This window comes from Dicentrarchus labrax, unplaced genomic scaffold (assembly GCF_905237075.1).
Source record: "Dicentrarchus labrax unplaced genomic scaffold, dlabrax2021, whole genome shotgun sequence".
Lineage (NCBI taxonomy): Eukaryota > Metazoa > Chordata > Actinopteri > Moronidae > Dicentrarchus > Dicentrarchus labrax.
In genome coordinates this window covers 11,967,009-11,979,777 of record NW_026136709.1, presented here as the reverse complement: position 1 = coordinate 11,979,777, position 12,769 = coordinate 11,967,009, and the positions used below count along the sequence as shown (strand labels likewise).

Sequence of the window (12,769 nt, the reverse complement as noted above, 5' to 3'; positions counted from 1 at the left end):
ATTATAATTCACATCGCCCAAGTCTCACAGTTTGAGTTGAGAGTTAATACTCTCATTCTTTACTTTCTCTTCGGAGGGAGGAGACCAGTACTTGTTGAAACTGACAGCTTAAAAAGTCAAAGCTGTATTTCAGGCCCGAGATCTGTACAGTTAATCAGACAAGCCGAACAGTTTAATTGTGTCCTATTGCTGGATTTATAATCCAATAATGACGATCACTTACATCGGCGTCTGCGTCTATCTGTCCGTTGTTTGATTTGTATTGTTGGCTGAGAGCAATACAAACATACGGTGGTCAGCTTTACAAATACCAACAAAATTTGAAAGAACAGAGTTTTTTTGTAGTGCTATGGTGTCCTTTTCTAAATTTCTTTCTCCTAATACTTCCTGTTTCTCTCTCTCTCATCCATCATCCTCTCACCCCCTTTGTTGGGTTTTTTTTTCCTTTTTTCTGTTCCTGACATTCAGAAACAGCATTGCTGCATCTGCGGTGTGTGCCTTCAACCTCAGTGCCATATCACAGGTCTTCAACGGGCCCTTCAAGTACCAGGAGAACTCACGGTCAGCGTGGCTGCCCTACCCCAACCCCAACCCAGACTTTCAGGTAACAAAAGAGAACAGAGGTGCCCTGCTCTGTTTGTTTCTGGATTGGAACTGCACAGAGACACCAGAAACACTGAAACAAGTCAAAGAGTCTGCAGCACATAGACTTTATATAAAGATGGATGACATACCTCCAAATATCCCAGATTCCTGGCGCTGTCTTGTGCTGGTGATGTGATTCGTAGCAAGAGTCTGCACAGTAGTGATTAGGGTCGGAGTCACAGTATGGAGGTCCAGCCCATATGCATGTAGGGCTGAGCTGTCAATGATGATGTGAAACCTCCTTTTTTATAGTATCAAGTAACTAATTAAAGCCAAACTTAGATGTGTGAATGTACATAAGCACGATAAGAACTACCTAAAATTTAGTTTTACCCTTGTCCCATCCTCTAACATTGTGGTGTTTACCCCAGAGGGTGATCAAGAGGTTTTGGCTTCATGCTTTGAAGAGCTGTTATGTCGTCCATCTTTATATACAGTCAAAGCTACTGCCATGCTAGTGCCTCTGCAAGGCAGTGCAGTCCTTGAGCTAAATACTAACATCAACATACTAACATGCTCAAAATGACAACATGCTGATGTTTAGTAGGTGTAATGTTTACCATGTTCAACATTTTAGTTAAGCATTTTAGCATTTTAGCATGCTAACATTTGCTAATTAGCACTAAACACAAAGTACAGCTAAGGCTGATGGGAATAGCTAGCCAAAGTACTGGACCAACAGTAGAATGGGATATTAGATGATTAGATCATGTCAATAGTGGGAATATCAGGGATCAATAAAGTTACTCCAATTACAGATTTTGTGGCAATCCATCCAACAGTTGTCATTTCACACTGAACATTTCAGTAAAAAACTAAAATGTCAACCTGCTGTAGGTGCTAGACTCTAACTCAAGTCAGTCAGATTCGTTCTCTAGAACCATGAATGTCTATACAAAATGACAGAAACTAAAATCCTGGACTGACCAACACTCCCATCACTATAGTCACAGATAGCTGCTGCATGGCTAAAAATACATTCACTAAGGCAGTTTATGAAGTGTGCATGTGAGTTAAAGTTCAGAGCTAATCCTTAATGATCATTTCTTCATGCTTGAGGTGGTTTAGACCCAGCACATTGCCCAATTGGCCAAACAATATGTGAGGCGGGTGGGGGCCTAAGGAAATGTATGCATGTGGTGTGTACGTGCATGTCCTGATAAATAAATGTGTGTTCACCCTAGTGAGCCCGCCTCAGACTCCCAGCAAGCCCTTCACTCTCATTAATTTCCTTTCTCTTCCAATCATCCCTCTCTCTCCTCATGAACACACATGTTACGACCGCTCGTTATAAAATCCAGTGATTTTTACAATGGGACAATCATTCCTTTAAGATGTTTCATAGCCTCATTCTGCAAACTGTAGTCCCTTTCTAATAAACTGTCCTTGTTTTGCACAAGTGGCACTTTATGTTTATGCTCCATCTTAAACCCGGAGGTGCAAACCAAGCAGTGTCGGGGCACCTTATCCCGATTTTAGGCACTGCTCTATACTGATGACACACAGGGAATGTTTTATTAGCAGGAGTAGCTCTCAGTTGTTGCAGGCTTAGAAGATAGTGGGGGAGCTAATCCTTGCAGCTCTCCATGAGGGATTGAATTCCCTCTGAGGTCTGGCTTCCAATGGGTGACACACGCCTCACATCCACACGTTTCCCATCATGGGCCCTCGATCATGTTTCCATCAAGCCAGCAGATGCATGAGCATTCGCGCCGCCTGCTATTGAGAAGTTACACACACATTATCTATAATGACATGCAGGAAAGTGCTAGCTGTGACACATCCATACCCATGAATCTGTAACATAGAAAGTGTCTCGCTGCCGTCATGCATTCATGTCTAGAATTCACTTACCTTCAAGAAAACCAATTTTCTCTATCTGGTCAGTGCTGACCAAAGATTTATCCTGTTCAGCATAAAGTTAGTACCTCACAGAGAGGTTCCTATATACCATAAGGCTGTGTTCCTCAAGGATAAACGAGGATCAGTTCTTCCTCTACATCCGCATCCCTTCACTATAGCTGCACCTCACCGCTGGACCGATGCACACTTTATCTAGGTTCCAGTGACATCTTCATCAAGCATTTGTCAATGTTGGAGGATTAGATTTACGAGCGCAGGATTTATGGACATTTTTTCCCCCCCAGCCCTTTGTGCACACACACCTACACACCTGCACATGCACACCTACAGGGAGACCAGCCCCTGTAAAAGCCACTGGCCACGCACATATCTACTGTACACAAATACACCCACAAAAATAGAGGGTTGCTGATTGCTTCCAAATAGGGATAATTATGACTGTGAACTCATCACTCGACACACACACACTGATCATTGATTGAGAGCTTAATTCCCTGTGTGTCTGCAGAGAAAATCCCCCCATTTATTTGAAGCGCACGGATTGATTCTGCTGGGTTTATTCAGGTTATGAGTCATGTTAGTTGGGTGTTAGGTGCTAATACCGTCTCTGTGTTGTATAGGTTTTCTGTCACACTGTAATTGCTTACTGTACAAAACACAGTCATTGCTAAGCTTCATATGTAGGAAAATATGTTAAGTTAGAGTCTGAGCCAAATGCTGATGGAAAGTTTGGTTATCTTAGAGATTTCAAGTGCAACAAAAAAAAGACGTGTCAGTTTTCTGCGCTTTCTTTTTAACATTATTCATGACCATTTTGAGCCAAAACTGCCAAAATATTATAATCAGATGTTACTAGGATGCTAAATAACATGGGCCGTGTTTTAAACAAAAGCCCATTTGGCAAAAACATGCTGTAATGCAACCATATTTCTCAGTGGCACTTATCATCCTGGCAGAGCACACTGTGCTGATGATAAGCGTGACAGCTGAGTGTTGGATGGGCCCTCAGCCAAATGACAGTTCTGTCCCTCACCTTGACTGTACTGAGGAAATCATCACATCCATCTCTCTGTACATTCACAGACCCTCGCTGGTCACTGCCTAACTTTGTCTCGCTGTGGCGAGAAATACAATCATGCAGACGTTGAGGCACACATGCAAGGACAAAACCCCAAAGGGAAACCTTAGAAGTATGTTATTATATTGCCCACACTACACACATGCTACACATTCGAGCCACACAAGCCTGCACACACAGTTGCATTTCCTTGTCCTTCGGGGCTTTAATTTCCCATCTCCTGATGTGGCGAGGGCACTGATCCGTTGCCCATACTGGGGAAGCCCGCTATGATTCTCATCTGTCAGCCCAGGGAAGGCCGGGGATTGATCCGTATAAAATGTCTGTGCTGCTGTTGCTACTGTAGCTACTCAGCGGGAACTAATCGCCACCCAAGGTCCAGTCTCAGCTAAGTACGACGAGGTTGACGAGTTAGCTGAGAGCAAATTTTGTGCATTGCATCTGCGATACTGTGTTCAAAACAAAAACAGTACCAGTCATTTGGGTTTGGGTAATTGTCGAGCACGCCTTATTTTTGTTTTCTCTGCTCTGTGTCTTGGAGTAGATCTATTCTTTGTGGATGGTGCCTCAATCCGCAATCCTGACCCCAGCCTGAGACTTTTTTCACTGAGAAGGACATGCATGGTTAGGTTTACTCATCCAGCTCTGCCTCAGCTGGACTGGCTTTGTGCCTCACTTTGTCCCGTTCTGCTTGATGGAAAAAGAGCACTACATTAAAAAGCACCAATAGTCCTGGCAAAACAATGTATCTTCAAAACGTCTATATCTCATGAAAAACGGCCCTGTTTGCAGCTTAGTGACTACACCATTTTTTGTGTATTTCAATGGGTTTTTAAATGCTTTCTTTACTCTAAGAAGTAGGAAATACATTAAACACACACTGGACACTGGACAGGGCCAACATTCTACAGAAAGATATAATATATATTCCTTGCATTTAGCTTGCTATTAGTGCTACAGTGGGTCATAATAATACAGCCTGGCTGTGATAGCAGTGTATAATATTCTATATAGTGCTGGTTGGAACCACTTTCAACTTGGAAAGCAGTATTTCAAAATGCCAATTATTATTTTGTTTCCCGGAAAAAAAAGAAATGTAGTTGAAATGATATCATTAAAACTAAAGAAATGAACACATTTTATTTTTAAAAACACATGAAAACTTTAGTAACCTCCCGTATCACTCAAATACAAACTATACTTTTGACGCCCTAGTATTTCCCCTGTTTTAACTCCCATTTGGAGACAGTTCACTTTATTGAACTCTTTTTAATAAATGAACTCAGCAAAATATCTTACATATTAGATATTTCACATTATAACCAAGAGCTGCAGCACTGACTCTGCTTCGGTAGGAAAACTCTAGAGGGACACAGAATGATGCCTGATAAAACCAAATTAATATGTGACAATGAAATCTACCTATTTATTTTAGATGCTTCTGTTATTGCAAACAGACTTTCCTCTTCTAGGCAGGTCTTAACGTATTGGGTGCAAGTAGTTTTGATACTTTGTTTGAATGATAGTGCAGCATTTAGAGAACGAATTTTCTTTCTGTGATATGAAAAGCAATAATGAAGATTAAAAAAAAAACATTTTTAAGATATTAGCTTATTTTTGAGCTAAAAGAACAATCAGAAACATTACTATTGGAGTACCAATACAACTCACCAGCAATATATATGCATATGAGGAAGAATCTAATAAAAGAGATAACTACTTGCTCAGTCAAACATTCATTCACTCTTCTTCCATCAGCCGTGGTGTATTGACTACAAAGCCTTAAGGTTGTGAGGATAGCAAACCATCACAACGAAGCGGCAATCGACTTTAAAGCCTTGTTCATTTAATCATTCAATCCCTCTCTTTTCCCATCTCCGCCGGTACTTCTGGATAAAAACATGCTTATTAACGTAGCCTGCCTTACCAAAGAGCTTGACTTTTAATAATGTAGTCAGTCAAACTTGTCCTCTCTGTCCTCCTCACCCCCACAGTGCGGCACCATTGACTCTGGCTCCTACGTGAACCTGACTGAAAGAAACCTGCAGGACGCTCAGAAGTTTTTGCTGATGCACGAGGTGGTCCAACCCGTGGTTCCTGTGCCCTACTTTATGGAGGACAATGTGCGCTTCACTCATGTGGCGGTGGATGTGGTGCAGGGGAAAGACATGCTGTTTCACATCATATACTTGGCTACCGGTAGGTTTTGGCACTTTCTGTGACTTTTGAGACTTTTTTGTGCATATACAGTATTTGCGTCTACATACTGGACATATTACTACTGGCATATTTTCTGGGTGCTTGCATGTGTCTGCTGTGATCATAATATAACCAATTGGGGTCCCACACAGGCCCAATTTTCTTATTTGGTTATCTCACAATAGATGTTTCCGCTTTTTGCCTTAATTTTGTATCTGTTTTCATGTTTTGATGTGGGCAAAGTGGGATAAAGCTGACACATACTTCTGATCTGATCACCAATCAGGATTTAGCAATTTTGGATTCAAAATGTGATGACAGTTGTGGGGTTGTTTGCTTATATCACCAGCACTGTCAAATCTGATCAAATCACGCCTATATATAGTCTTAGATAAGAAGATTAGCATAATTTCAGTAGTGTTAAACAATAATACCTAACCTAGCTTTCCAAACTGAAGCTTTAATTGATGCTTTTATCGTCAAGAGTATTGATTGTTATAGATGAATACTTCAGTAAATGGATGAATAAAATATGAAACCAAGTTCAGCTTTAAGCCCTTGAAGTACACTTCAAGCATGAGTAAAAAGAGACCTCCAAGAAAAAGAATGAAACCAATAGATCTGTAGTTCTGAGGAGACATCAAAGCTTAGTCTTCTGACACAAGTTTGATCACTCTTTACCTCCATATGTCGTCCATATGCAGGGACAGAACACACACACCACATATCACTCCAATGCAGTCCCTCACTAAGAGATCGTGGACACTATGAAACAGCCAACAGCCATGTGTCAAAAGCACACAGATGGGCAATTAATAACACACACATAGCCTACTGATTTAACCCCTCCACATTATTCCTGTCTGAACTACATGGCACTGCCTGGTTATCAGTAGACTGTTTGATCATAGTGGTGTGACAATATGTGATGTTAGACTTGGCAAAGTGCTGAAACCATATCAGCAAGACACCAGAGACAGTGCAGCATTTGGCGTCTGTGCTATATTATGATATAACAGACAGTATGGATTATGAACGGATGTTCTGAACAGAATTCGAACGTAGTGGCCCACTTCACTGTGCTAATGTACCATAGGCCCACTGGGAAATGTCAACATAATCTTCCTGTTGTAGCTTCAGTGTTATTTTAGGATATCACACATACAAGTACACACACGCACAACCTGTTCCAGTTCACTGGCTCTGTGCTTGGCATCTCGCTCAAAAACTCCCCTCTTATTGTTTGCATGGTGCTGTGATCAATGTAGCGTCGGACCAGAGCTGCCCACACTGCAAGTTCCCCAGACACTAACCAGACGCTAATGAAAACATCTGAAACACTGCCAAGGCCATTGGGTAGTGCACATATTGTACCTAATCACATGCTATTATTAATGCCTAAATGCTCTCTGCTGATTGGGGCCGTTGTGGAAAACCTGAGAGGTCCAACTGGGGGTTCAAAGATGTTGAGGTGTAAGGTTCTTTTTTTCAAACACTTGGCTTGCAGCAGATTTCAACTCCCTTGTTATTCAGCCCTCATTAGTAATTTCAGCCCTGAAGCTGAAATTTTCTCTTGCAGTTAATGTGAATACAATTAAGTTAAATGCAAAAGATTTAAAAGATGCGAGAAGTTCATGGATACACAAGTACCACATTTTTAACCAGTTGTGGAGTTGAGAGTCGGTGAACGTACATGCCTTGAGGACAACAAAAAAAACTTTGGGCCAGTGTTGGGCTAGTCAACTTAAAGTTTATTCACTCATTATAGGTACAGTCATTACATTACTTTAGTAATTACTTAACAGCAAAAGTATTTATTTCAACACATGTAGAATTAGAAAAGGAGACATTATAAAACAAGATAAGTATTTATTGATCCCCAGGGGGGAAATAGGGCGTTGCAGCCGCACAAAGACTGAGAAGTACAAATAAAATATAGAAAGTAAGAAATGAAAAAGAAGTAAAATAGAAATTAAAATAAAAGTACACAAAACCAAGTCAAAATTAGTGGTGTCGTTATGTTACCATCTATTGTGACAAAGTGCTGGGTGTCTGTAGCAGAAAGTATACTAACACCATATGTTGCATAGAATGACAAGATATATATTACATTTATTATACTATATTGTATATATAATGTAATGTATTTATATGTAAGCACTAAAGTAGTATGGTACTATTTACGGACTACATTTTGGATGTTTTTACTGAGCATCAACAGCTATCTTAACATTAGCACACTGCACCTTCTAACTGTGAACAAAACAAGGTGATTCCTGAACGTAGCTTACCTGTGGCTAACATTAGCAAGTTAGCTAAGAACACACAACTTGTACATAAGACAACTTTGGAGTTACCAGGAGCGACCTGCCTCCCCACACCCACAGGACCTGCTCGAACCAATCCATTCACTGAACACCAAACTCATCTCAACCCTCCACCTTGAAAACAAGCCAAATTAAAGAAGTGATAAAGCATTACTAGGATTAGTAACTGTAACTTCAAATCATAATCCCTTACACTACTGGTTACTTGAAATAGTAATCAGATTTCTTTAACACGTTACTAAGTAGCCTAATGCTTTACTGCCCTGATAGTGCTCGGGGCAATACTTAACTTTTACACTCCTTACTTTGAAACTATCTATTAGCAATTCACCCTTCATCCCTTGGCATCACTGTGCACCTAATTACTTTTTCTTCACCCAGGGGATTTCATGTATAATAGATGATGTTTGTTTTAGACCTCCCAAAAGAAAAATGCCCCTAACTTCATCTCATACCTCTACCTTACATAAAATAAAGGTCAGGACGTATTCACAGTGACATGCATTTCTACACTCTTCTTTCTCAGAACTACAAAGTGGTTTCTTCCTCTGGAATATCCCTTCAAAGAAAAGTAGGCCAGAAATCATAAATTCAGGTGTCATACCAATTCCCTGGTTGCACCTACAGCACTGCATGTTGATGGCACAACCAAGCTTGGCACAGCAGCCACCACCAGTCTTTTTGACAGTCTATTCAGCAGGAAGTGATTGTTGTGTGGTTCACACTGAGTTCACTCCGGCTTGTGTGCGGTTTTGCTTATCCAGGATATGTTTTTGTTGTTTTTCCCTCTTCAAACTCTTTACTATTCATATCCCTTCTCTCCGTTTGCTCTCTATTTCTTTACCTTTTTTTTTCGTGCAGATAAACATCCTCCCTCCTCTTTGTGACCCCCTCCCCCTCCCCTTTTCTCTTCCAGATTATGGTACTATCAGGAAAGTGCTTTCCCCACTCAATCAGTCCACGGGGAGCTGCCTATTGGAGGAGATCGAGCTGTTCCCACCCAGGAAGAGGCAGCCGATCCGAAGCCTGCTGATCCTGCACAGCCGGAGTGAGCTTTATGTGGGTGTAAGAGACCAGGTCATCAAGATCCCGCTCAAGAGATGCAGCTACCACAAGAGCAGAGAGTGAGTGCAAAACCAACACCATTAATCTAAATGGAAAGTGTCAAAAGCAAATATGCACACAACGAAGTTTTAAAGCTCCCTCTTTCATAAGATGCTCTTTATCTGAGAGGGCCAGGCCTGTGTGTTGATCAGGGGCCTTTGCTGAGATTTAAAATCCTGTAAATCAGCTTTTGTCTGAGCCACTGGAGGTGCCCACGGCTGCCCTCTGTCTGTCCATCTCACTGTCTCCCTCTCGCTCTTATTGAACCAGGCTTTTTCCGCCTCGCGCACAATTCTTCTGCAGCTGTGTGTGTGTGTATGTGTTTAGCAGATATACTGTATTGACTTTCTGTCTGTCTGGAAGACGCTCCGTCAAGGCATAAATATTGGCAAAGAAAACCCGAGACAGAGGCCGGGGTGTGAACACTCACCACAAGATTGGGATCCCATCCATCATCCCACACAGAAAAGGAATCGCACCTGCATTCCTTATCTCTCGCACAATGAGCTGTTATTGAAATACACAGAAGAGTTAAGGCTTCATGTTACAGCTGTGGCTCTGTGATAAATGCTGCAGCCATTATGGCGCTTCATCACCTCTTTCACGGCTTTCCTTTTTTTTTCTTTGCAGGAGGGTCAGAAAAAAAAACAAAACTGATAAAAGAAATAAAACCATGCACACAGACTGGCAGCTACAGTAGAGAGTTACTGGGTTCATCGTTGACATTTCTTTGAAGTTTTCCTGAAATATTAGAAGGCTGTCTTTCTGTTTGGCTGTGTATGCTGTGTGGCTCACTGATGGGTGGTGTACAACCTGCAAAGCCCTTAAGGCCCTTTGAAAGACAGGTATTAGCTTGTTCTGTCTCCTTTTCATTTTGCACTGCTGTCGTCACCCCTGATATCCTTGTCCGAACAGACCGCAACTCTCTGTTTTTGTGTTAGACACCCAGTCACCTTGTGTGCGTGCGTTAGAGTATGCGCGCGAGCGAGTGTTTGCCTTTCCGTATTTTCATATGGATGAATGCATATGATCTTGTGTCCTTGTGTAAGTGCGCGTGTGTTTGTGTGCGCACTGAGTTCATTGTTATGAAACCCACAGATAACTTTGGTTACATTTCACTCGGGGCATGTCAGGCTGCATTGATGCTTGTGACTCAGTGATATGTCATTGTGCTGTCACCACAGACTCATATTTGCATGAAAAGAGTAACATCGGGCTTTTTATTGCACTCAATAAACAACCTGAAGCAGATACGGCAGAGACATAGCCAGCTATCTTTGCTACAGTATCCTCGCAGTGAATATTTGTTGGGCTGATAAGCTGTTTGAGTCAGAAATGTATGTGTAACTATAATCCTGGTGCCTAACTGAAGATTACCTGAGAAATCAGTCAGCGCATTGTGTTAAGACATGATTTTAGGGACACATCACAATACTCTGCATTCATAAATAAACAAAATAAAAAATGTCTGCCTTTCTTATCTCTCTCTCCACTTCTTTGTCACTTGAATAGCTTCTCTCTCCTCCCTCTCTTCTATGTTAAGTTTCAGACTCTACACTTCTCTCTCGCCTTTTCCCAATCTCTTCTTTCATGTGTCTGCTTCTCTCCTCTGCCACTTTCTCCCCTGCTTTCCTCTCCCATCTTATCTTTCCCATTTCCCATTTTTTACATCCATCATTTCTCCTACCACCTTATCTCCCAACTTTCTCCATAATCTCCCTTCTTTTAATCTCCCTGTCTAAACCTGATGTGTGATTTCATGTCCTGTCACAATGCGGAGTTATCTGTACTCACACGTGACAGATTAATAAAAGCCCATTAAAAAGTGAACATTGTTCTCTTTGTCCTTTCAGAGCCTGTGTGGGGGCCAGGGACCCATACTGTGGTTGGGACCTGTTGTTGAAGAAATGCACCACGCTGGAGGAAAGTGTCAGAATGAGCCAATGGGAGCAGAGCATCACAAAATGCCCTGTGAGTATTTACATACATCATTATAATTAATTTGCTTGTTACTCGCTTCTTTTGCTGTCAATACTTTGAAACTTTAAAGTTGGTTGATAATACAATTATCCTTGCTTGGCCTTCACGCCTTCCTCTTCACTTGAACTTAATACTCACATTCATCCGTTCTCCTCTCCTTTGAAGGCTGCAACCTGCTCTGTATTCTCTCCATACGCTCACAACTTACAAGCAGACGCCCCTAAAACCAGCCAGAGAAACATATCCTTGCCAAAGAAAGGCATCTTGGGACTGAACAACTTGACTTTAAGGGAACGATGTATACCCCGGGAATGATCTAGAGCGCTGCCTCAATCATTCACCTCTGACTGCTTGTTCATTAGCAAAACAGCTCTTCCATTTATTTTAACGTGCACCAAATTTGGGAGCGGTATTAGGGGGCGGTAAGCCTATCAATTTCAGCATGGCTCTGTTTTTTTTTCAGCGTATTGCAGACATCATTTTCAAGCCAGTCGCAGCAGAGTGTGCTGTGTGCTTGTGTACCCTTTTATGTGGCGTCATGTTCATAGGAATATTTGGCACTCAAGCCACTGAGCATCCAGTGGCATCTGTCTGCAGAGCTCTGGCAGAAACACAGCATCCACACATGCATTCAGATATACAGTCAGGCATATGTGCAAAAACAGGCACGTACATCAAGTTCCTCTACAACTCAACTTTTGTTCGCTATGGTGGAGCCTAAACTCCTGCAGCCAATCAGAGCATTTCTATAGTCTTTACTACATCAAACAAAGTCATACTTTCATTTAAGCTACCTCCGAAGGTTAGCTTAGTTGTATTGCTTATGGAACATATTTTAAAGGAATAGCTAAGAGTTAGATGAAAAGATTGATACCAAAGTCATATCCGTACAGTAGACATGAAGCTGGAGCCAAGAGACTGTTAGCTTAGCTTAGCATGAAGACTGGATAAAAGTTAAAAACACCAAGCTTGGCTCTGTCCAAAGATAAAAATAATGCATCTACTAAATCCGCTAAAGCTCACTAATTAACATGGTGCATGTTAGCAGTGGCCAGGAAGTTACTGCCCATATCAAACTGGGGTCACTCCTATGTTCCCAGGGTCCTATGATTCCCAGTTCTAGAGTTAGGGATAGGGTTAGGGTTAGGGAACATAGATATGCTCCCATAAAACTTCCTGTAAAAGCACAACTTGATTTTTTGTACGAATTAAACAATTTAGATATTTAGTGGTGCTGGTAGGTGTTTCACCTTGTTTTTCAGTCTTTGTGCTAAGCTACGCTAACTGTGTACACTATTACTTTAAATGCAGGATGTGAGCAAAGATAATATCCATGTTTCATCCAGCAGTGTAGCCAGCAATCCTTTAGTTTTGATGTATTTTCATTTGGCCACATACAGTACCACTGCCCACGCCAGTAATGGAATATGTATTTACTCACTTAACCTTGGTCTAACCAGGTCCAATCCATTTACAGTGAGCATGAATTAACTTTGGCAGTAATAACTTTGTATGCTGGCAGAGAGAAATGGATATACAATGGGGCTTGTGAAGCCAGACCAGGATGGGAAAA

At 41.5% G+C, this 12,769-nt stretch overlaps 1 protein-coding gene across 3 annotated transcripts in view; it reads left to right on the top strand.

Annotated features, from left to right (window-relative positions):
- Window positions 1-12,769, top strand: part of sema5a (sema domain, seven thrombospondin repeats (type 1 and type 1-like), transmembrane domain (TM) and short cytoplasmic domain, (semaphorin) 5A) — a 119,124-nt gene that overhangs the window by 65,166 nt on the left and 41,189 nt on the right. For all 3 annotated transcript variants that reach the window (XM_051410954.1, XM_051410955.1, XM_051410956.1), the window contains exons 9-12: window positions 469-604; window positions 5,581-5,785; window positions 9,029-9,236; window positions 11,070-11,187. In XM_051410954.1, coding sequence (XP_051266914.1) covers window positions 469-604; window positions 5,581-5,785; window positions 9,029-9,236; window positions 11,070-11,187 — 667 coding nt within the window. The remainder of the gene's footprint in view (window positions 1-468; window positions 605-5,580; window positions 5,786-9,028; window positions 9,237-11,069; window positions 11,188-12,769) is intronic.